This window comes from Chiloscyllium punctatum, chromosome 20 (assembly GCF_047496795.1).
Source record: "Chiloscyllium punctatum isolate Juve2018m chromosome 20, sChiPun1.3, whole genome shotgun sequence".
NCBI classification, from domain to species: domain Eukaryota; kingdom Metazoa; phylum Chordata; class Chondrichthyes; order Orectolobiformes; family Hemiscylliidae; genus Chiloscyllium; species Chiloscyllium punctatum.
Window position 1 is genome coordinate 85,504,342 of NC_092758.1, and position 26,295 is coordinate 85,530,636.

General features: G+C 39.6%; 1 protein-coding gene across 1 annotated transcript; it reads right to left on the reverse strand.

The window, feature by feature from the left end:
* Positions 1-1,218: 1,218 nt before the first annotated feature.
* syce3 (synaptonemal complex central element protein 3) lies at positions 1,219-25,325 on the reverse strand. The gene is made up of 5 exons (XM_072590226.1): positions 25,129-25,325; positions 24,935-25,037; positions 16,594-16,757; positions 5,654-5,762; positions 1,219-1,346 (listed from the first exon to the last, which is right to left on the reverse strand). Exons 1-5 carry the CDS (start codon positions 25,150-25,152, stop codon positions 1,219-1,221), a joined length of 528 nt encoding a protein of 175 aa, XP_072446327.1. The 5' UTR covers positions 25,153-25,325.
* Positions 25,326-26,295: the final 970 nt, after the last annotated feature.

The following is a 26,295-nucleotide window of genomic DNA, read 5'->3' on the forward strand; positions in this document are numbered from 1 at the left end:
TTCAGGGCAGAGGAGGGTGCAGTGACCTGGGGGGTGCAGTGAGAGAGGGACTCACTGAAATCCTTGTAGAGGGAGGAGGAGAGCTTCTTCAAGGAAGGCATCCTTGCAAGAGGATTCGCAGTAGGTTAAAATCAACTAGGAGAAAGTGAGGACTGCAGATGCTGGAGATCAGAGGCTGAAAAATGTGTTGCTGGAAAAGCGCAGCAGGTCAGGCAGCATCAAAGGAGCAGGAAAATCGACGTTTTGGACATAAGCCCTTCTTCAGGAATGAGGAGGGTGTGTCAAGCAGGCTAAGATAAAAGGTAGGGAGGAGGGACTTGTGGGAGGGGCGTTGGGAATGCAAAAGGTGGAAGGAGGTTAAGGTGAGGGTGATAGGCCAGAGAGGGGGTTGGGGTGGAGAGGTCGGGAAGAAGATTGCAGGTTAGGAAGGTGGTGCTGAGTCCGAGGGTTGGGACTGAGATAAGGTGGGGGGGAGGGAAAATGAGAAAACTGGAGAAATCTGCATTCATCCCTTGTGGTTGGAGGGTTTCTAAGCGGAAGATGAGGTGCTTTTCGTCCAGGCGTTGTGTTGCCATGGTCTGGCGATGGAGGAGGCCAACGACCTGCATGTCCTTGGCAGAGTGGGAGGAGGAAAGTTAAAGTGTTCAGCCACAGGGCGGTTGGGTTGGTTGGTGCGGGTGTCCCAGAGGTGTTCTCTGAAATGTTCTGCAAGTAAGGTGGCCTGTCTCCCCAATGTAGAGGAGGCTGCATCAGGTGCAGCAGATTAAGTAAATGATGTGTGTGGAGGTGCAGGTGAATTTATGACAGATATGGAAGGATCCCTTGGGGCCTTGGAGGGAAGTGCACACTTCAGTTAATGTTTGAATATGATTCATCTGCAATATTTTCTAATTTGGCAAACAATGCACAGTTGAACCCTTAACACACCTACTTTCTCCAGTCAAATTATCTGATGTACTCAGTACTTCCAACATTTCCATTTTGTTTTACTCTTACTGCACATGCATATGAGTTGATTAGCATGCAAACACAGAATAACAAAAATACTTAAAGAAAGACCCACATTTATTCTTGAATGACATCTGAATAGATAACATTACAGCAGAAAGAATACAAAGTAGATGAACATTTTCACAAGATAGCCAACATGAAAAACTATCACTGTTAATTTTCTTTATAATCAAAACTTGGGATTTGTAAGAAAACCTCATTTAACTTTTAATTTTGTTGCTGATCTGATATTTCTTTATGATGCTTGTAACTTTCTTCACCATGTTTCACTGCTTCAGTGTTTACTGGAGAATTGAAGCATATAGTCATGTCACACAGGAGAAGCTGGGTCCGCACTGAAATACAATATGGTATCAAAAGTGTTAAGCACTGAACATCAAATTCCTAATAGTTTCAATATTCTAAATTTGATTGTGAAAAATATTAATTGTTATTTGCATTAGTAGTAATTTATTTATTCAGGAATTTATTTTTGCTATTAATAGTTTGAATATTTTCAAAAGGGTTCTTGAAATTCTAGTTTAATTTGTGTAAATACAAGGGCATTGCTAGTATTACAGAATCATTTCCTTCGTGGGATGGTATTCAAATGGTGCTGACTGGACTAGGAGGAGAACAACAATCACTCAGGTAATCCTTGGTCTCACATTAACCCTTAGAATACTAAGTCATTTATACATGTCAAAAAAATCTTAAGCTTCCAAATGCTAAGATTTTATGAACCCTTTGTTAATATTTTAAGGATTATAGAAGAGATATAATAATAAGTACATGACAATTTCTGTAAAAAGGAACATGCTGTTGGACCTTTTTGTCTTGTACTCAGTAGGTACGTGTATGGAATGCGCTGCCAGAGGAAGTGGTGGAGGATAGTACAATTGCAATATTTAAAAGGCACTTGGAATATGTATATGAATAGGAGGGATATGGGCCGGATGCTGGCAGAGGGACTAGATTGGGTTGGGATATCTGGTTGGCATGGATGAGTTGGACCGAAGGGTCTGTTTCCATGCTGTTATCTCTATCACTCTATGACTGACTTAAGAATGCCACATTTCAAAGACTGCAACTTATGAAGTATGGACAAAAGGTTAGCATTGCATTGGTTAGCAAGCTGACTCTGCTTTGTAGAGGTGTTGCCATGGAGAATGTGAGGGGACTTATTGTCCCCCATTTTTTGTTCAATTTAAAAGAAGTTGTAATAGCTGGATACATTCCTGTTGCCTTCAGAGAATAGATACCTGCATCCCAGAAAGCTTTTAGCAAGCCAAACTGAGCAATATTTGAGCTTAAATGATAATCTTAACTCAATTGTTCGTATAATTCTGAAAATATTCAGCAAAAGCTATCCAATAAAGAAATCAAATTTGGAATTAATAAGAACAGCAAAGCATGAAACCTATGTTCAGTTACCAATGGAAACATATTTAAAACTATTTTTACCACTTCTTAACTTTGTGGTAGGAAGCTTGACAAAAAAGTGCTGCTGTTGACCGACATCACAAAAGAAATATAACTTGGAGGCATTCTTCCAACTTCATGACAGCCATATTTCCATGATGTAAGTTACCACCAAGAAATGAGGAACAAGATAATGGGAACATTATCACCTCTGGTGATTTATAATTCTTCCGAGTTCATCCCTTCTTTTCGTTTCCTGAATTACAGCTATTTGTGGGATGTCACTTTTGTTCTATATCATGGAGATGATTACAAAATATGTTCAATTCATCTGCTACCTCCTTATTTTCACTATTAATTCCCCTGACTAACTTTCTAAAGGACCAATGCTTACTTTGTTGATTATTTTCTTTTAAAAATATTTTTAGAAACTTTTATAATGTTTTATACTTTTGGCTGCTTTTTCTTATACTCTGGTTTTTACCTCCTTATTAAATTTTTAGTCATTTCTTGTTTATTTTAATATTCTGTCCAATCTTTTGATGTGCCATCTGTCTTTTGCACAATGGGAAACTTATCTTTTAAGTTTGTTGCTATCTTTACCCAAGCTTCCTATCCAGTATTTTTCAATATTCAGGTATGAATCTATATCATCCTGCAACCATATCTCTGTAATGGCTACCAGAAGACAATTATTTATTTCTAGGTGCACTCTCAATTCATCTGCGCATTCCAATAGACCCTTTTGTTTCATCTCTTTATTCTTTTTGTGAATTACAGTCTTATCTGCTAGTTTACTTTGTACTCTCTAACTTCCTGTCATGGTATTTCAATCTCATTTTTTACAATTTTCTCTTTTGCCTTGTCTCTGCTCTTTGATTTACCAAATCTTCCCAAATTTTCCCAAATATTATTTAGTATAAAATCCTCTCTACTTCCTGAGTTATGTAATTTGTAAAATTGCTGACCTCATCAGGATTCAGGTGGAAACCGTCCTAATAGTACAAATCACACTTTCCTCTGTATTGGTGCCAACATCCTATAAACTGAAACCCACTTCTTCCACACTGGGCTTAGAACCATTCATTCATATCCTATTTGACTGGCTCTGTGCCAACTGGAACAAGACTCAAGTAATAATCCAGAAATGATGTCCTTTGATGCTTTGATTCTTAACTTGGTGCCTGTTTACTCATACTAACTTTGCAGAACCTCTTTCTTTTTCTTGCCTAGGTTGATGGTACCTACATGGAACATGACCACTCGATTTTTGGTCTCTCACTGCACCATCCTCTTCAGCCTTGAGCAGCTCTCCTTAACTCTGGCACCTGGCAGGCAACAGAGCCCTCTGGATTCCAGCTCTTCATTGCAGAGAACAGTGTCAATCCCCCTGACTAGTATGTCCCATACAACCAACACATTCCTTTCTGAATGGCTTCCTGCATCATCTGTTGGCTCATCTACAAGCAAGTCCCCACTCTCTCTAAACAAATGGGAGCATTCCTGGTTAGGGTTTTGGCTAGGAAGTGGATGCATTAGAGTTCTGTGAGTGAAGTTAAAAATCCCTGCTGGGTAAGAGGAACTATCTCAAATAAGTAATGCAAAAAAACAGAATATGAAGCTGGAATCAAAAAAGGGTACATAAGATTCAAAATGAGCATTACCATCTTAGTGGGAAGATGTGAGGCACAGCTACAGTCGGGAAATCAAGGGCCATAAAGGTAATTTAAACCAAGATCACAACATAAGGAGCTTTGCAAAGCATAATTAAGGTGACAAAAGGAACAATTTAAAAAAATACAGAATGTAGTAAAAGGTAGTTAGAAGAGCAGGAAATGCATAATTTAAGCCACAGCTCTAATGAGAAGAATTTCTTAAGATTTCAGAAATAAAGATATATTTAGAAATGTGTGAAAAAGAATGGACTTCATTTATTAGGCCTGAAAAGCAGGAACTTATAAATTTTACCTGCAAGAAGGTGGGAAACCATTACTGGATTGCAGAAAAAGCAGGAAAGCCCTCATTAAGTAGTGTAAATATGCAGCATTATTATTTAACAGAAGTTAACAAAACATCAAAAGAAGGAAAGAAGACAGCATTGTTTATTGCACAAAAGGAAAGTAAAGCAGCATTGCTATTTGCAAAAGCAAATTAACTCAAAGGAAAGTGATTACAGCAGCATTGCAGAATTTAAAAGTTTAAAAGTAAGAATAAATAATTACATTAGGAGGATATAGCAGGAGAAACAATGCAACCTGAAAGTTATAGTATCTGATGGACCAAACAGCACACAGGATTGGGCGTCTTGGAGAAAATAGTTTTTAAGATATAGAATTGTTTCAAACTTAAATACAAAAACAGAAGCTGATAAAATTGTATTTAATAGAACCTACAGGCAATGGTGTTATTAAGCACCAAAATATAAAGAAGGCACAATCTTTTACAATAAGTTCCACAAGCTTTTGACAATTACTTTAAACTGAGGACAATTTTAAAATCTGTCTAATTATCGAGATAAGTATGTCAGAATTGTGCAAAGTCTCCAATTTTAAATCAGAGACTTTTTCATAAGGCCTAGGAACAGGAGAATTGCTCATCAGAAGTTCAAAATTCCCAGGCATAGTCCATGTGTCAAGAATCCTGCAGAGTCTGAACATGCATCTTTGAGGGTATGTCTGATCTCTGATGAGCCACAGAGTTGAAAATCAAGGCCATAAAGCATGTAGAGACTTACTTGATAGAATAGTGGGGAGGAAGATGTTTCTCTTGTCTGGGGTATCTAAAACAAGGGTCTCCCAGAATCAGGGAGTTATCTATCTAAGACTGCAATTAAGAGAAATTCCTTCATTTAGAGGGTCGCGAATCTTTCGAATTCTGTCTCAAACAGCTAAGGATACTCAGTCATTGAAGACAGAGAGAGATTCTCTTAGAATCAAAAACAAATTATCAGAGATTATGAGGATTGCAAGGAATTTGAGTTGAGGTGGAATGGTGAAACAGGTTCAAAGGACCATGTGACCTACTCTTGTTCCTATTTCTTACATTCTTAAGTAATGACGTATATGAAATTAAGGAAAGCAAGTGCTGTCTAGCAATCATATGGGTGCAAGTTATCAACACCTTAAGGAAAGATAGGGAAGGGTTAACCTCAACACAGAAAGGAAAATAGTCTAGAAAATGCAGTTGAAATGAAAATCTATTAGATTAGGCAATGGCAACGCCTTCAGAATATCATAGTTACCATACAGTTGGTTCATATCTTCAAACATTGTGCCCAAGTAGTTAATCATGTCATCAAGTATTTTCTGGTCTTCAGCCATGTAAGAATTACTTACAGGTTCCTTGTTCACCTAATTTAACAAATAAGTATAAATTACTACCCAAAACATTTGATGCATTTTTTTTATGGATAATCGTCAATTTTGTAAATGTGGAGAAAAAAAATATCATGAATATTATAAACACATATCTCAAATTCTCAAGTATACAACTCACTGTGCCAGACTGGAAATTGTGTAATCCAATAACCTTACTGAGTTCAACTTCAGTTGTAAACAGCTTACATTTATGTTATTAATGCTATTCTGAGTTTTGTAAAGGTAACAGAGAGCTGATGAGCGGAAGACTGTTAATGTGGTGAACATAGACTTTGAAAAGATGGTTTATACTTGCCACAAGACCGACTTCCGAAGAAAGTAATAAGTCACGGCATAAAAGGAATGTGGATAAAATATTATCTGAGGGATATAATATAAATATTAGTACTTAATGGGCATTTTTCAAGCTGGAGGAAGGTTTGTAGTGAGTCAGTATTGGACAGGGATCCTTGCTCTTTCTGATGTAAATCACTGATCCAGATCTGGGGATGGAGGATACAATTTCAAATTTTATGGATGACTTGGGTTGAATTGTAGAATTGTAAAGCATGTAGAATGGGATAGAACTTAAAAAGAACTTAAATATGTTGGTGGAGTGGAAATATATGTGTGGGTTCAATTCCCACACCAGCTGAAGAACTCTCCTTCTCAACCTCTCCCCTCTCCTGAGATGTGAATATCCTCAGGTTAAACCACCACAAGTCACCTTGCTCTAATCAGAGAGCAGATTTTACTGTTTACCTTAGCTATAGTATGGAATGCAGTGCCTGAAAATATCATAGAGACAGGTTCAATTAAAGTATGCAAGAGGTCACTGGATGAGTATTTAACCAGAGGCAATATACGGGGTAACAGGATAAAAACAAAACAAAAATGAGATTAGTCCCAAAGTTACAATGCTCAGAAAGCAAGTATACACATGATGGGCTGAATCGTGTGTTTCTGCATCTAAGCAATTCTGAGATTCTTTGGCATATTGATTAATTTTAATCAATCAGAATAAGGACTTTATTTTCAATTGAGCATTAAGATTTGTCAAGAAACTGAATTTAGGGTGGCATGGTGGCTCAGTGTTTAGCACTGCTGCCTCACAGTGTTGGGACCTGGGTTCAATTCCACCCTCAGGAAACTGGAGTTTGTGTATTCTCCCTGTGTCGGCGTAGATTTTCTCTCATACTCCAAAGATGTGCAGGTTAGATGGATTGGCCATGTTAAGTTGCTCATCATGTCCAGGGATGTGCTGGTTAGGTGGATTAGCCATGGGAAATGCAGGGTTACAGGGGATGGGATGCTCTTTGGAGGTTTGGTGCAGACTCAATGGGTGAATGACCTGTTTCCACACTGTATGGATTCTGACTGTCGTTTGAACAGTGTAACATAGGGAACCCACAGTTTGAGGTTTTTCCATTACATCATGGACTTTTAACTGTGTGCATCTGACATTAACAACTTGTTCTATGTCCATAAGTCATTGGTGGACATTCTGTCAATTAGGTGGCCAACAATTTGGAGAAAAGCATCGGCCATTAACCAATAGTAATGCTTGCAGAAATTGATCCCAGCACCCAGTGGGCCAATTTTCAGGGAAGAGCCCAGAACTGTTGAAGTTGTCAGATTCAAAACATTAAGTGTTTCTTTCTCTGCAGATCCTGCCAGACATGCTGAGTTTTGCCACACTCTGTTTTTATGTCTGTCCTTAAATGCCCTTGAGAAAGTGGTGGTGAGACACACCGTGAACTGCTGCAATTTGTGTGATAAAGGTACTGTCACAGTGATGTTAGGGTGGGAGTTCCAGGATTTAATCCAGCTATGTGATTTAGTTCTGAATCAGGATGCTGCATTAGGAAAGGAACTGCACTCCGTCAGGCAACTGGAGATTATTCTATCCTGACTTGTGTCTTGAAGATGATAGATGGCCCTTCAGGAGTGAACAGCTGAGTCAATTGCTTCAGAAAATTCAGTCTCTGACATGTTCTTGGACAGTACTTACACAAGTGACTCAGTTAACTTTCTAGTTAATGGTACCCTTCAGGATGTTAATGCTGAGTATTCAACAAAAGGTATTTGTATGTAATAGGTAAATGTAGTTGCAGAAATAAATAAGGTAATTTCAAGACCACTGCATTGGTTTTCTACTTTAAGGAGACTATGAAACAAAAATGCAGAGACATTGTCAAATGTACAGAATAAAGAAATTGCATTTATATTGTGAATTTTACATGCACACTGCATCTCAAAATGCTTGACGTCTTGTCATTATTGTTATGTGGGCAACTGTGGCAGATAATCTGAACAAAGCACCACAAATGATAAAGTTTTATTGATCTGTGTTGGTAGTGAAATAAATGTTGCCTGTAAAACCAGAAGAATTCCACACTGCTTTTTGAAAGCGAAATCTAAAGGAAGTTTTACGTCCAAGCAGTTTACTGCATCTTCTGAATAAACACTAGCTCTGATAATCTCCTGCTGCACCAGTGCCACACTGAGCAAATCTGAATTAAGAGTTGAATTCCAATATTAAAGTCTTTTCATCCACAACGTTCAGAGTCAAAGACATAAAATGTAACCATCAAGCTAAACTAGCATGAAACATTTTAGCTCAGGACCTTGGCTTGTTATAATAGTTGTGAATAGCCTGTTTATAAGAAGGATTTAAAGGTACTGGAAGAGACAATGTAGATTTATTAAAATGTTTTCAGGGATGAGGAATTACAAGTAGAGAACTTTTATTTCATTGAAGCAGAGAAGCTGATGAATAACTTTGTAATATTCTTGCAGATTATGAAGGGTTGTACTATGTTACTGTGTCACACAAATGAACATTGTGTTGAATATGTTTTTGTTATTAGACTCCAAAATGGTTAGAGTGCTTTACCAAAAACCATATTTAATGGGTGATATTAATCACGATCTTCCAGTTTCCTGATAGTCAGAGACAGCATAAACTCCTCAGAAGTCATGATGCAGAGAGAATTGCCCCAGAAATCAAAACTTTCAACAAGTAAATCCATGTTCCATGAAACCCTCTGTAAAATTCTCAAGTTCTTAGTTGGCATCAGTGATTTGAGACAGATCAGACTTGCTTATCTGGACAGTTAAAATATCAGATAGATTAAAACCATGCAACTAACTAATCCCACACCCACATCCCTCGAATAACCCTACTCCTGAATCAACCCAGATCCTCCAATTGACATACAGCCCTCCAACTCCCCTCCCCTAACCCTCTAATGCCATCCTGAAACCCCCAACCCAACTTCAACACCTGCCTCACTGCCAGCCTGCTGCCTAACACATTATCACTGTGCTACCCTACCCACTTACCTCAATCACTCCATTAATTCGAGCATTGAAAAGCTACTATAAAGAACCAAAGCTTTTCATTCTGTTTGTGAATGAACATTCTCGAATATGGCAGTTCATCAAATACTTTTATTAGAAAGGAAAATGTGAAGAGTGCAAGAATGGAATTGAACTAAATGACATATGGAAAAAAATATCAGTGCAGCTTGGGTCCCTGGTGCTGTGAGGCAGCGGTGCTAACCACTGAGTCACCGTGCTGCCCTTTTTTGCATGCTTCCAGTTTAATAACATCCTTTCTATAGCAGGGAGACCAGAATTGTACTCCAAATGTGGCCTGACCAATGTCTTATGCAAGCATAACATGACATCTGAACTCCTGTGCTCAGTGCTCACAGATGAAGGCAAGCATGCCAATCACCTTCACTATCCTGTCTACCTGCAATGCCACTTTTAAGGAACTATGTAGCTTCACCCCTAGATGTCACAATGCTCTCCAGGGTCTTACCATTAACTGTGTAAGTCCTGCCTTGGTTTGTCTTACCAAAATGCATCTTGCATTTATCTAAACTCCAAGTGCCATTCCTCGGTCCACTCGCCCAGTGGATTGAGATCCAAATGGATAAGATTTGAGAAAATTCCAAGCTTTGCCTGCCTGCTTTGGGAAATACTAACTCCATTGATGGGATCTTCTTTGTCTGAGCCTGGATGACAGCTGAAATTGATCCAGTCTGTCTCCAGAGGGTATCACTGCTGCATGGGCAAACTGTTTAAAATGATTACCTTAGTATTATGGCACTATGCCCCAGCTGTAAAATAAAACACAGAAAAACCATTCAGGTCTCACCAATGAACCCTCCCCCTCACACACTCACTCTCTCTCCATACTTAATGAAGAGTATCTCATGCTGTCTGAGGACCCTGATTCCAAGATATAACACTCCCATACCTATCCATCCACTGTACACTGTATTGACTCATTGAATCCCTTTGGGTGGAATCTTCCCAGCCTGTGAATGACATGTGCAATAGCGATTAAGTTAGAAAATTGCGTGAAATGGCCAATGAGGAACTTCTCAATATTGAGAACAAACAGTCCCATTTTCTAACCAATGTTAAATGACAAGGAATGATTCTCACTGGTACGTGGCAAGAAGCTATTTGCATGCAATAACATCTCACTATTAGTTAACCTTGCATCATTATTGTATAATTTCCAACTCTCCCTAACACTGGATAGGAACCAAGTGGTGTAAATTCCTGACTTTGAGCCTACCTGGATGTTCATGGTGGCTCTGCCTTGTTCTTTTGTCTTTCCTCCCTCAGTGAAGACCTCAAAGGTTCATAATACGTCTATGTTGACACAAAGCCAGGCAACTTGTCCTGTTCATATGCAATTGGTCAAGGTATTGAACATGTTTTTATACATCACCAAGTTTCATTTTTTCTTACACTTGCAGCAATTCGTGCCAAAAACATTGTATGTATGTACTTCAAACAAATGGCCAAATTTAAAAGGAATAGCTCTCAGTCAAGAGAGAAACTTTTCAGTTAGAAGGTCCTGGCAGAGTATGTTATCAGCAGCCTCCAATAATATACCATAGGATGGTTACAGTCAGGGGAACCGACAGTTTGGCAGCAGGCCATGTTCAACCTTTAGACCCAGTGCAACCAATCTAGGGATTTGTAGAAAGTCATTTGGGGAGCTGTACAGATATCAGTCAAGGCCCTGATCACTCTTTGTTCAGAGTTGCCTGCCGAAGTTAGTCAAGCGAATAACAGTCAGTCCTAGGGATGCACCCACTAACAGTTAAAAGGGAGGTTTTATCAAGCCAGTGTTACAGAAGGGAAGCTGAGGAACTTCAGTTTTGGGGATTGAAGTCAGCATGCTGGGGTAGCATGGGTTGGGCTATTCAGTTATGAGGGGGAGGCATTACAGTAATGAAAAAGATAATGTGTGAGGGGGAGTTCATTGAAAAACAGTAACACCCTGGCTTCAACGGGGGACAATGGATTGCTATATCTGGCACGTTGACTTGATACGCCTGAAGATAGGGAATAAATTACGAAGTTGAAAGTTTAGACAGACAATTTAGGTGGAAATGTGGGGATGTTCAACCAGAAGATGCGACTGATGGGGAGGACTACCAAGAAGCAACAGTATGTTTCAGGGTTCACTAAAGGTAAGAGGCTGAGCCTGAGACTCACTGCATGAGGAGCAACTGTTGTTTCCACCCATGGTGCTGTAATTTACATTTGTGATGTGGAACTGAAATTGACTGCTATGACATTAGGACTGTTTCCTTCGCAAAGAGAGGGGGCCTCACTTTTCAGCAAAGGGAGTCCCTTCAAAGGTCAACAGAATTACTCAGATACATATTCAGTGAAACTGAAAGACATCTGCAAGCATTACAATTTATACGTGAACCTTAGGCGTGAACTTAGTGTGTGTAGTCCAAACCTTGGTCCCAAGCTCTCTTAACCATATTATGCAGTATCAAGAATCAATACTGGCAATAGCTGTGATACATAAGAAGTGTACTACAACCTGGAAAGATTCATCCTGGTTGTCAAAGTAACAAGTCCCTTCCAAGTTTCTATTCACTTCACTCCTTGAACCATAGAACCCTGCACAGCACTCAGGTTGCTAGGTTCTATACTATCAATGCTGTCATTGTAGCTAGACAACAGATAATGAAAAGTAAACATACATATTAACAATGTAGCAATGTGCATGTCATCTCTGTGCCCTCAGAGGTCATCATCTTCCTACTCCTCCCATTATGTCTCAGTCCCCATAGCTTTGCTGAGTACCAATGGCTACAGTGATGGGGTGCAGGTCTGTCTGTTGGCAGCTCTCCATGGCAGCTGCCAACCTGTCTATGGTCGCAGCCAGAAGCACACACGCAACAAGGGATACAAGGGAGCAAGACAGCAAAATCTCAATGTCAATGCTATCATGTTGAAAACCTTTGCGTTAGTTTGTTCAGTCTGCCAGACAAACATGCCCACTATTTCCTGTGTCTATTTGTGCATTTCATGAAGTCATGAATAGCAAACACGTTGGGATTCTCTCTTGCCTACAGCTGAGGAGATGTGTGGTTTCTGGCAGTCCTGAGTGACCTGGAATATTTCCTCAGTCAACTGGGAAATTGTGGCAGCAGTTAGCTCACTAGCAGGTGCTCTCAACTCCAACCTAACTAATGTGCCACCAAGGTGTCAATATCTGATCTGGTGAAGCATGCAGGATGTAGCTTTGGACTGAATGCTATGAGGCATCTATGCTTATGGCTGTAGGAGACAAAATAGAGAACGTGTCCCCAATAAGGGATAGATGTTCTGGCATGTTAAGAGTATATTCACAGAGGTGATAATTGGAGAGTAGCGCAAAAGTGGAAAATACTTCTTGCTTGTTTATGGAACTTTGATATTTTGGTATTCTCAAAGGACGAGTCCCTGTCCTGGTTGGTGAAGGTTGAGATCTTCTCTTCATATGAGCGTGAGAAAACAAATGTCAGGTGTCCCACCATCCATAGTAACACTTTGAAGCCTGTTGTGTCAATCTTCTCTTCAAATGAAAGGGAGGAAAAAAGTAAGATAAAAGTGGCTTGCTCAACTGTTTGTGCTGGTGGAAGTAGAGGAAAGGCGATGAGGTGTCCCGTGAGAAGGCAGCACAAAGGTCATGCAGGATTAGTAATGTGCGGGTTTGAGATGTATAAGTAAATAAGGGAAGATATTGAACAGTAGTGAAAGTGGTGACCTTGGTGGAAGATAAAGTGAGTGTGAGTTTGCACAGATATGTTAGTGGCACTTACCCTGGTAAAGAAGGCATTAGACAATAGACAATAGGTGCAGAAGTAGGCCATTCTGCCCTTCGAGCCTGCACCACCATTCAATATGATCATGGCTGATCATCCTTAATCAGTATCCTGTTCCTGCCTTATCTCCCTAACCCTTGATTCCACTATCCTTGAGAGCTCTATCCAACTCTTTCTTAAACAAATCCAAAGACTGGGCCTCACTGCCTTCTGCGGCAGAGCATTCCACACACCCACCGCTCTCTGGGTGAGGAAGTTTCTCCTCATCTCTGTCCTAAATGGCCTATCCCTTATTTTTAAGCTGTGTCCTCTGGTTCGGCACTCACCCATCAGCGGAAACATGTTTCCTGCCTCCAGAGTGTCCAATCCTTTAATAATCTTATACGTCTCAATCAGATCCCCTCTCAGTCTTCTAAATTCAAGGATATGCAAGCTCAGTAGCTCCAATCTTTCAACATAAGATAGTCCCGCCATTCCAGGAGTTGACCTCATGAACATTGGTAGCATGAGAATTTTCTGAACTTGCTTATCAAAAAGTTCCCTCGTGCACACTGAAATGCCAGGAACCAGAACTCTTTTAAAAACCTGGCCTGACTCTATTAAAATTATGGAGGAGTGAGACTTGTTTCTTCCACAGCACAGCTAGCCTGGTCAGGAGTGGTAGGTACAGACTTGCAATCCAAACTAGGTTGCAACGTTAAATAGCGTTGGTGAAAATAAGTCCCGGTGTCGGGTAAGGGTTCTTGAATCAGGCTGTCTCTTTAAAGGGTTTCCAAGTCAAATGAATTTGGTGAAATTCTGCACAATTTTTCTATTTTTTCCTTACAATACAAACATTTCCCTGTGCTTCTAGTCTTCCAGATGACAAATAAGCACTGACACAACATGACGGTGACATTATTCCTGGCTGAAGAGCTAAAGTTCTTTCTATTTGGCATTAAAGCTGAGACTGAGAGTGAGTTGACTTCTCTCACTCACTACTGTATGCTGATTTTCAGTAACATTGCCAGCTAATTTAAATGTAATCAATTTCACGGGTGATTCAAACCACTTATTATCTAGCCATCTTGACTGATTTATCTAGATATGGACAATCATAGCAGGCCATGGAGCCAACCTTCCAAATACTTGACATATAACAGGCAATGTCATTCAGTTCTACCACTCAAGTCCATTTCAGATATATTCAACCCAAGGATTGTGTAGTAATAATGATGAGCATGCACTCGGTAATTCACAATTAACAGCAACGTATGTTTGATGAAATGGATTAGGTCCAGGAACCTATTGCCTTAAGGGACAAATCATAGCCTCATTTATGAGGGAGTCAAGAGATCCAAACCTTGCAGAGACTACCATAAAAAGATCTTTTCTGAGTGCAGTTGGATTATAAGGTCAGTGGAGACTAGCCATATGCATGGAATAGCAGCAGAGTATAGTAAAGGAGCGGTAAACACATTATGTTGTACCCTAGACAATGCGGCAAGTCCATGTAACTCTGCTGTAGAGACTCCATAAACGTAACCGTACTACTGTATGACATGGTCTCTGTTCCAGATGCTGGCAGGTTAGATTGACAGGGTCTTCATAGTTCACATAGTTGTCACCAAATGTGTTATTCCATATCCAGAATCTCCTACAATTTCTTTCCACTGTGTACACAACAGAAAACAGACAGAATCATGTAATTGTTGCATTATTTAAGATAATACTAAGTGGCAACTACTGCATCATGTAATTCAAGCAAATAGATTGACTTCAGTCCCACAAGGTTCCAGCTGACAGTCAGAAAAGCCTCTCAGAAACTGAGAGAAACAGAATAGTAGTTAATTACATCCCAGAGTACATAAACATAGAACGGTTAGCACATAAACATAGAACATTACAGCTCATACAGGCCCTTCGGCCCTCAAAGTTGTGCCAATCTGTGAAACTAATCTGAAGCCCATCCAACCTACAGTATTCCATTCTCGTCCATATGCCTATCCAATGACCATTTAAATGCCATTAAAGTTGGTGAGTCTATTACTATTGCAGGCAGGTCATTCCATGCCCCGACTAATCTGAGTAAAGAAACTACCTCTGACATCTGTCCTTTATCTATCACCCCTAAATTTAAAGCTATGTCCCCTTGTGCTAGCCATCACCATCCGAGGAAAGGCTCTCACAGTCCAACCTAAAAAAAAACCCTGATTACCTTATATGTCTCAATTAAGTCACCGCTCAACTTACCTCTCTCTAACGAAACCTGCCTCAAGTCCCTCAGCCTTTCCTCGCAAGACCTTCCTTCCATAACAGGCAACATCCTAGTAAGTCTCCTCTGAACCCTTTCTAAAGCTTCCTCATTCCTCCTATAATGTGGTGACCAGAACTGTACGCAATAATCCAAGTGTGCAGCATGACCTCAAGGTTCTAAACCTCAATCCCTCTACCAATAAAAGCTAACACACCATATGCCTTCTTAACAACTCTATCAATCTGGGTGGCAACTTTCATGGATCTATGTACCTGGACACCGAGATCTCTCTGCTCATCTACACTACCAAGAATCTTACCATTATTCCAGTACTCTGCATTCCTGTTACTCCTTTCAAAGTGAATCACTTCACACTTGTCCATATTAAACTCCATTTGCCACCTCTCAGCCCAGCTCTGTAGCTTATCTATGTTCTTCTGCAATCTACAACATCCTTCAGCATTATTTACAACTCTTAACGACCTTTGTGTCTCCCGCAAGTTTACTCACCCATTCTTCTATGCCCTCATCCAGGTCATTTATAAAAATGACAAACAGCAGTGAACCCAAAATAGATCCTTGCATGACACCACTAGTAATTGAACTCCAGGATAAATATTTCCCATCAACCACAACCCTCTGTCTTCTTTCAGCTGGCCAATTTCTGATCCAAACTGCTAAATCACTCTCAATCCCATGCACTTTGTGCAATAGCCTAGCACGGGGAACCTTACCAAATGCCTTACTAAGATCCAGATACACCACATCAACCACTTTTCCCTCATCCACCTGTTTGGTCATCTTCTCAAAGAAAGTTATGCTCAGGAAAAATATAATGATAACAACAGAAAGAATTACAGTATTGCAAGTATTTTCTTATCAACCTGTTCAGGAATGTTATGGCAAACCTTAGGACAGGTAGAAGCTGAACCCAGGTCTCCTGGCTCAGAGGTAAGGCACTAACGCTGCACTACAAGAGGCCTCAGATAATATTGTACACCTAGTTTGCATCTCATAAAAGTCTATGTTTCTTCATAAATTCCTAGACATATTAAAAGGATGCAAAATTAGCATTGCTGATTTCCTCCTGTACATTAAACAACCAATTTTCACTAAAGCAGTGAAAAGTTATCCTTCTGATGATAATGATATTAAAGTTCCAATGATTGTTTGAATTTATACTGTTTAAATACACTTCCCAACTCCCTAAAATTGTCTGCTCAAAACAAGAGTCCAATCAATAATTATGAAGCTTTTAATATCAATAAAATAAATCAGAAGTGTCAGTACAATACACAAATTGATGTATGCCATGCATATATCAAAGCTGGCAGCTCCACCAAGTTGAATAATGCTGGATCCACTGAATAAGTAACAAATATTAGTGAGTCAAAAATGGCAGAATACAGAATGCAAAATTTAAATGATTATGCTTTTTTTTGTGTCAAACAGTTTCTGACTCATTTTTTTTAGGTTCAGTTAGCATTTCCATGTAGTCCTTTGCCACTGACTCTTTGCAGTTCAGATATGCTTCATTCAATCGCATCATTGATTCCACAACGGAAGGGTCTGTACGTAGGATAACTATGTCATAGGTCATACAAGTTGCTTGTACTAGAAAATGTTAACAAATAATTTAATTAGCAAAATGATGGAAAAAGAACTCTTGCCTAATCTAGCAGTTTTCTTAACATCTGAAAAATAAATATAATTACTGCCGCACAATTCAGTTATGCTTTCAATCCTCATTTTCTTGAATATCATTAAAAAGCCTCAAGTCACACCTTTTTTACTGAGCATTTTAGTAGTGCAGATATGAATAACTTTTCTCACATCTTTAATTATTTGCTGTGCCTTCAGATTCTTATGCACAATATACCAATATCCACACAAGAAGCACATTTTCAAGAATGCACAAACCAAGTCTAGAAAATGTACAAACCTTAGAAGTGATTAGGTATGCAATTTGGCTAAGTACCAGACTCCGTGCAAAAAAATCTTGGCTTTGGATACTCATAGGATTCGTCAGCTTATTTGTTTCGTGACAAAACCATGGCAACAAGTTCCACCATGTGGTCCAAAAGGTCCAGAGTTATTGTTAAAGACAGAAAGTAAGTTGCTGCTGTTTTGATGCTATTGTGAATAGTAGTGCCAGTATTAAAGCTATTTTTGTCCCATCCAAAAAAAGGGACAACAAAATTTGAATGCTTTGTGGGTTTATATTTCCAGTGGGATGGCCACCCTCCATCATTTTTACTTAGATTGGTTTTAGAGGAAGACAAAATGCAGTACAGTCCACATCTGCAATCCCTCTTCCCACCTTCAACCAGTCATGCTCTGCTGCTTCATGAATTTAACTGTTAGGACATTGTGAAAGATTTCTTAGACCATCAACTTTTAGGCTGTTTCTGACCTTTATGCTGCATGTGGAGTCAGCTCCTTAATGGATGAATACCAACATGTACTTGATGATTGGGTCACAACCAAATCTAGAAACACAGACAAGTTCAACAAAGTACATACCAAGTGTGTGAAAATGATTCATTGAAAGACTTATGCAGGTGTTGAAAGCAAGATTAAAATTAATGGATGTACATATTTTTCCACCAATTGGTTCTGAATGTGCTTTGCTCTAGCCTTTTCTTTTCATCAGTGTTTCAGTCACTTCTACAGAAAAAAGACTGAAAACAGTGATGAAATAGAGTTAATTAGAGAAAGTGAACATCATGCAGGTTGAAGAAAGGGGACATCAGGAGAGACCAATGCAACATCCTGTAAGCATAGAAGAACACTTTAAATTTGTGCTCAGGGCACAAATGCTTTGTTTTGTTAAAAGACAATGAGAGGACAGAATAGGAGTTTCGGGAACAGTATAGCAGGAAGGAAAATGACAGGTTTAAAAATGTACTGCTTAAAAACAGTAGACAAATAGATGATTAGCAGGGGTATGGGAACCTAAATTGTACTTCCACTATTCAAGAGGTTGGGAGTAGCGAGGTCAGAAATAAGCTTTCAAGGTCACAAGAGCGCACTGGAAAGCAAGAAGTTGTTTGAAGTGTGTCTAACTTCAATGTCAGGAGCATCCGGAGTAAGGTGGTGAACTTGCAACATGGGCTGGTACCTGGGATTTCGATGTTGTGGCCATTTCGGAGACATGGGTAGAGCAGGGACAGGAATGGTTATTGCAGGTTCCAGGAATCAGATGTTTCAGTAAGAAGAGAGAAGCTGGTAAAAGGCGGGGAGGTGTGGCATTGTTAATCAAGGACAGTATTATGGTGGTAGAAAGGACGTTTGAGTACTCATCTACTGAGGTAGTAGGGGCTGAGGTTAGAAACAGGTAAGGAGAGGTCACCTTGTTGCAGGTTTTCTACAGGCCTTCGAATAGTCCCAGAGATGTAGAGGAAAGGGTAGCAAAGATGATTCTTGATAGGAGCGAGAGTGACAGGGTAGTTTTATGGGGGACTTTAACTTTCCAAATATTGACTGGGAATAGTGTAGTTCAAGTGCTTTAGATGAGTCAGGTTTTGTCCAATGTGTGCAGGAGGGTTTCCTGACACAGTATACAGATGTGTCAACAAGAGGGGTGGCCACATTGGATTCGGTACTGGGTAATGAACCCGGCCAGGTGTTAGATTTGGAGGTAGGTGAGCACTTTGGTGATAGTGACCACAATTCAGTTATGTTTACTTTAGCGATGGAAAGAGGTAGATATATAGCACAGGGCAAGCATTATAGCTGGGGGAAAGGCAATTATGATGCGATTAGGCAAGACATAGGATGCATAGGATGGGCAAGGTAACTGCAGGGGATGGGCACAATTGAAATGTGGAACTTATTCAAGGAACAGCGAGTGCTTGATAAGTATGTACCTGTCAGACAGAGAGGAAGTTGTCAAGCGAGAAAACCATGGTTTACGAAAGCAGTTGAAGCTCTTGTCCAGAGGGAGAAGGAGGCTTATGCTAGGATGAGTTGTGAAGGCTCAGTTAGGGTGCTTGGGAGTGACAATTTAGCCAAGAAAGACCTGAGAAGACAGCTAAGAAGAGCCAGGTGGGGACATGAGAAGTCATTGGTGGATAGGATCAAGGAATATCCTAAGGCTTTCTATAGGTATATCAAGAATAGAAGAATGACTAGAATAAGATTAGAACCAATCAAGGGTAGTAGTGGGAAGTTGTGTGTGGAGTCTGAGGAGATAGGGGAAGCGTTAAATGAATATTTTTCATCTGTATTCACACAGGAAAAAGACAATGTTGTCGAGAAGAATACTGAGATACAGGCTACTAGACTAGATGGGATTGAGGTTCACAAGGAAAAGGTGTTGGCAATTCTGGAAAGTGTGAAAACAGATTAGTCCTCTGGGCCAGATTGGATTTATCCTAGGATTCTCAGGGAAGCCATGGAGGAGATTACAGAGCCTTTGGCTTTAATCGTTATGTTGTCATTGTCTATAGGAATAGAGTTAGAAGACTGGAGGATAGCAAATGTTGTTCCATGTTCAAGAAGGGGAGGAGAGTCAATTCTGGTAAATATAGACCAGTGAGCCTTGCTTTGGTTGTGAGTAAAGTGTTGGAAATGGTTATAAGAGATAGGATTTATAATCGTCTAGAAAGAAATAAGTTGATTAGGGATAGTCAACCTTTGAGAAGGTAACCAAACAGGTGGATAAGGGTAAAGCGGTTGATGTGGTGCATATGTATTTTAATAAGGCGTTTGATAAGGTTTCCCACGGTAGGCTATTGCACAAAATACGGAAGCATGGGATAGAGGGTGATTTTGTGGTTTGGATCAGAAATTGGCTAGCTTAAAAAAGACAGAGGATGAAATATTCCAGATGGGAAATATTCATACTGGAAATCAGTTACTAGTGGTGTACCACAAGGATCGGTTTTGGGTCCACTGCTGTTTGACATTTTTATTAATGGCCTGGATGAGGGCATAGGTGGATGGGTAAGTAAATTTGCAGATCACACTAAGGTTGTTAGAGTTGTAGATAGTACCGAAGGATGTTGTAAGTTACAGAGGGACATAGGGAAGTTGCAGAGCTGGGCTGAGAGTTGGCAAATGGAGTTTAACGCAGAAAAATGTGAGGTGATTCACTTTGGAAGGAGTAATAGGAATGCAGAATACTGGGCTTATGGTAAGGTTCTTGGTAGTGTAGATGAGCAGAGAGATCTCGGTGTCCACGTAATTAGATCTCTGAAAGTTGCCACCCAGGTTGATAGGGCTGTTAAGAAGGCATACGGTGTGTTAGCTTTCATTAGTAGACCAATTGAGTTTCGGAGCCATGAGGTCATGCTGCAGCTGTACAAAACTCTGGTGTGGCCGCAGATTGGTATTGTGTACAGTTCTGGTCACCGCATTATAGGAAGGATGTGGAAGTTTTGGAAAGAGTTCAGAGGAGATTTACTAGGATGTTGCATCGTATGGAGAGAAGGTCTTACAAGAAAAGGCTGAGGGACTTGAGGCTGTTTTTGTTAGAGAGAAGGTTGAGAGGTGACTTAATTGAGATGTAGAAGATAATGAGAGGGTTAGATAGGGTGGACAGTGACAGCCTTTTTCCTTGAATGGTGATGGCTAGCACGAGGGGACATAGCTTTAAATTGAGGGGTGATAGATACAGGACAGATGTCAGAATTAGTTTCTTTACTCAGACAGCAGTAGAGGCGAGGAATGGCCTGCCTGCAACAGTAGTAGAATCACTAAATTTAAAGGCATTTAAATAGTTATTGGATAGACATATGGATGAAAGTGGAATAGTGTAGGTTAGATGAGCTTCAGATTGGTTTCACAGGTCAGCACAACATCGAGGGCAGAAGGGTCTGTACTGTGCTGTAATGTTCTATGTTCTATAAGTGATGGAACAAACTTTTCCATAAACTAACTAGTTATAGATGTGACACAGAAAATTTTCCAAAGGCTATTTGACTAAATGTAGCAATGCCCTGGCATGTGACAGTCACCACGTATCTAATGGATATCTCCGCTTGTTACTTTGATGCACACAATTTTAATTATTTTTAATCATTCATGAGATATGAGCATTGCTGGATATCATTCATTACCCATACTTAATGAGGGAGTTGCATTCTTGAAATGTTGCAGTCCAATCATGGTGTAATACAGCCACAATGCTGATAGGAAGCAAGTACAAGGATTTTAATCCAGCGATGATGAAGGAACATAGAACAAACAGGACAGCACAGTGTTATGAAGTTGATGATATGTACTGTACCTTTAAGAGAGAGTGAATACTGTTCTGAACTTGAGATTACAAGCACCTGTGTTGCTGACTAGATGGCAGTTCCAGAATGTACTGGAAAATTGAAAATATGTAACATTTGGCTATGAAATGGATACCTGAGTTTTGATTGCTGTTTTGACAATAATTTGAATTTAACCAATCATTTAAAATTATGCCCCAGGATATTAAAACGCAATCAAGTTTGAGTTTATTGTTTTGCCAACAGCAAACCAAGATGATGGTCTGATGTTAGGGATATAAAAATGCAGACCTTTTGAAAATTCAGAGAGAGCAATGGCCATCAAGACCGATCCAAGAAATTAGGAAACAATCTTCTATCAAAGGTACGTTTACATATGAAACATATTTGCAGTAAAAATGAAGATGATGACCCAGAGAATTCAGCAGCCAAATGTAATTGTAAAACGTGTATTATTGAAACAGCATATTGTTATGGAGTTGGAGGCAGGTAATAAGCAGTTAGGAGAAAAGGGAGCTTCAAGTTGTGAATATTTGTTGGTTAATTTTCACTTTTAGAGTTCAAAAATATTTTCTTTAAATAGTGGAATTTCGGAGTTCTCTGTCACTCATATTTTACTAGATTACAAGGCAAGGTGAGATTTTCTGGGTGTTTGGTTTAATTAACAGAGGGGTTCACCATGGCATAACAATAAGAACAGGCCTACTGGCCCATGCTTGCACCAAGCATGATGCCATTCAATACTAATCTCATCCGTCTGCACATGATGTGCATCCCTCTAATCACCCCGCCTATTTATGTATCAATCTAAATGCCTTTCAAACATTGTTACTGTATATACTTATATCACCTTCTCTGACAGCATGTTCCAGACACATACCACTTTCTGTTTAAAAAAAAACTTTCCTCACATATCTCCTTTAAACTTCTCCCTCTCACCTTAAACTTATGTCCCTCATATTTGACATTTCCAACCTGGAAAAAAGGCTCCAACTATCTTCCTTATCCTTGCCTCTCATCATTTTATATACTTCTATCTGGTCACCCACAATCTCCGAAGCTCCAGTGAAAGGTATTCAACTTTGTTCAAACTCTCCTTATAGATAATACACTCTAATCCAATTAACATCTCCATTAACCTCTTCAAATCCCTCCTATAATGTGGCAAGTTTTGTACGGCTGCAACATGACTTGTCAACTTTTATATTCAGTGTCCTGATTGATGATGGCAAGCAAGCCTTCTTTACCACCTTATTCAATTGTGTTGCCACTTTGAAGAAACAATGGACAAGATCCCTTTGTTTGCTGCATACTTGTCTCTTGCATGTGACTCCCAAAACATAACATCTCACATTTGTCAAGATTAATCTCCATCAGCCATTACCCTTCCAACTTTCTAACTGATATGTATCTTGCTGTATCCTTTCCACACTACCCACAACTTCATCATTTTCATGTCATCTGCAAACTTACTCATCAGACAACTTATGCTTTCATTCAAATATATAAAATATAAAACAAGTGACAGAGGTCCCAGCACTGCTTGGGTTGTGGAACACTGCTGGTCACAGACCTCCAGTCAGAAAAAAAACCCTCCAAAAGTACTCTTTTCTGCTGTGATCAAGCCACTCTTGTATTCAACTTACCAACTCACTGTGTTTCTAATGTAATTTAATCTTCTGGACCAACATACCATTAAGGACCTTGTCAAATGCTTTTCGAAAGTCCATGTATACAACACTTCACTGCCCTATTCTGATCATTTAGGATAATATCATTTCAACTCAGGATAGTGTGTGGCTTAGTGGGAACATGCAGGTGCTTACATGTATGTTCCTTGTCCTTCAGGGTGGGAGACGTCATGGATTTAGGAGTTGGTGCCAAAACAACATAGGTGAGTTCATGCAGTGCATCAAATTGAACTAAAAATACTAAGTTTGGTTATATTGCTGTAATTCTTGAGTTCCATCACAAGATGGTGGTATTGCTAAACTCAATAACAGAAACACATTTTACAGTTCAAACTAGAATGTGAGTGTTGCACTTCAGAATTTGGAGATGCCGGTGTTGGACTGGGGTGTACAAAGTTAAAAATCACACAACACCAAGTTATAGTCCAACAGGTTTAATTGGAAGCACACTAGCTAGTGTGCTTCCAATTAAACCTGTTGGACTATAACCTGGTGTTGTGTGATTTTTAACGTTGCACTTCAGAGTGGAGTTCTGAAGAAGTAATAACAGATTTGGGACATTAACTTTGTTTCTCTCTTTACAGATGCTGCCAGACCGGCTAAGTTACCTTCTGGAGAGAGCTCGGTTATGGAAGCAGCGGTGGCAACAAGTGTGGCAGTGGCAAGGACACATGGCAGTTGACGACAAAGTGACTGGCAAGCTTGGATGGAGCTTAGCCCAGTGCTGGTGAAAGCATGCCTGGTACTGAGGTGAGCGAGTCGTCATGGGGAAAGCCTAGAGTAGAGCGACTGCAGGCCCATGGCTTTGGAAAGGACTGTAATGTTTAATCTGCAACTTTACAGTTATTCTTAGTAGAAGGTAAAAAATTAAGAAATAGTGATGAACTTATTAGCTTAATTCTTTATTTTCTATTTTTGCACAGAAAATTTTGTACCTATGCATACCTTTGTACTTAAAACAGTGTCGGGAATGGCAACATTGTACACTCTTCACTGTACTCCTGCAGTTAAGTGCATATCACAATAAAACCTAAATCTAAATCTGAAGTTTCTCCAGCATTCTCTGTGCACGCTTCAGATTTCCAGCATGTGCAACATTTTGTCATTAACTGAGTGTTGCTTTGCAGAAATAAAGAACTTCCGTTTATAACATAGTCACACATTCTCAAAAAAATCTTCACAGTTAATTAGTTATTTTTGAAGCCATTTCACTGTTAAGTGGGCAACTTCGGCAGCTAATTTGATAAAGCAAGATCCAACAAGATGACAATCAAGTAGTCTGTTTAAGGTGCTTGGTTTGCTCAATATATCAGATCCCAATTGTGCAGCAGGTGTGTTGTCCCACTTCATTCCCAATATAGGAATTAGTCCAATGCTTTGGGATCTTGCATCCTCTCTTTTAGTGTTATTAACCAGATGATCACTTCCTCAGGGATGTCACAACTTCAGTTATATAGAATACACAGAATCCCGACAGTGTGGAAGTAGGTCCTTCAACACATCAAGTCTATACCAACCCTCTGAACAGCATCCCACCCACACCCACCCCTCTACCCTATCCCTGTAACCCAGCATTTCCCATGGTTAACCCACTCAGCCTGCATGTCCTTGGACACTTTGGGCAACTTAGCATGGCCAACCTACCTAACCTGCACATCTTTGGACTGTGGAAGAAAACCGGAGCACCCAGCGGAAACCTACGCAGACACAGAGAGAATGTGCAAACTCCATAGAGACAGTTGTGATCCACAATTCCCTGAATCTCTCAAACCAGTGTTCCAAAATTCATTCTCTCACATGCTGGAATCTGATTAAAATATGGATACTATATTTCTCACAAAACATACTAATATCCAATAACAGCAGTAACAAACTGCACCTGACAACATCTCCAACTCATTTAACATTTCTTCTAATTCAACCCGTGTATCTTCAAGTAATTTTATGATGTCTTCATGAGTACATGGTATGCCTTCTGCCATCTACAAAAAAATTGAGATCACAATAATTCTCAGAAATAATTTAACAATATTTTAGAATACACTTAAGAACTTACCAGTATTAGTGACTGACTTTTGTGAATCGTTCTTCTGACATTGTAACAAGTCTGATTGGCACTTTCTTAGTTCTTAAGAATTTTAATACACAACAGTTTTGTGTCTAGGTGGAAATGACCTCAAAAATAATCACAGGCCTCTGGAATTTTTCTTTCTTTTATAACACTCCACAGCAAACATTTCTGGGGCTGCAAATATAGTGGTGGTTAGGACTCAGAGTTGTGTGGGGGGTTGGGGGCGGGGGGGGGGGGAGGAGTTGCAGGGAAGGATTGTGGTACATAAAATTCCAATGAGTGTCAGATGCCTGCTGTTTGTATTATCAAATATAAAGGTTTACAAACACCCAAGGTACTAGATGATCCTCAATGTAATTATCTAGCACAGAACAAATGAGCAAACCATATGCAAAGTTTATTAAAAAGCAAAACAAACTTATGTGAACAGATCTTTTTAGAACATAAATGCAACATCCAAGAAACAGTCCAACTTCTCAGTTCTAATTTGAAATGTGCACTAAAGGAAAACTTCAATTAAAAATCCCATGTTTAGTTCCCTCTCTCACAGAGTTTCATTCCTAATCTGGAAAATCTTTCAGGCAATCTTTTCAAAATGCCTAAGTTAAATTAAGTGCAGTCCTTATTTTTAACATTATACTTGCCTATCTGACAATTAATTCTTTGTGGTTTTTCAGAGTCAACACTTTATTTTTCCAAACTGCTTCATCCAACACCACATATTAATGGATCGGCTTTATTTCTATTAAGATTTACACCAAAAACTGAGTTCTGCAAACATTGATGTGTGAATAAATTTCCATTTACTGTGTTGACCGTGACAGATTATTTGCATTCCTCAGTTCTTTCCGGCATTTTCTCTCCCCTTTCAATACACTACATTCAGACAGCCAGGAAAACCTTTTAGCAATATATTGTGAGTCCATAGCTACCTTTATAGGCCTTTTCAGTAGCCTTGGTTTCTCACAGAACAGCCAGCAAGTTTTAAGCTTGCATCAGGTAGCAGCTTGATAGTGATTTCACTATTCCTGCCCCACTGAACTTATCTGAAACCAGTGAACTCTGCATACCTTGACACCGTCCTTTCCCCCTTGGTCTAGGATCTTCCCACATACATTCGGGACACCACCCACGCACTCGACCTCCTCCATGACTTTTGGTTCCCCGGC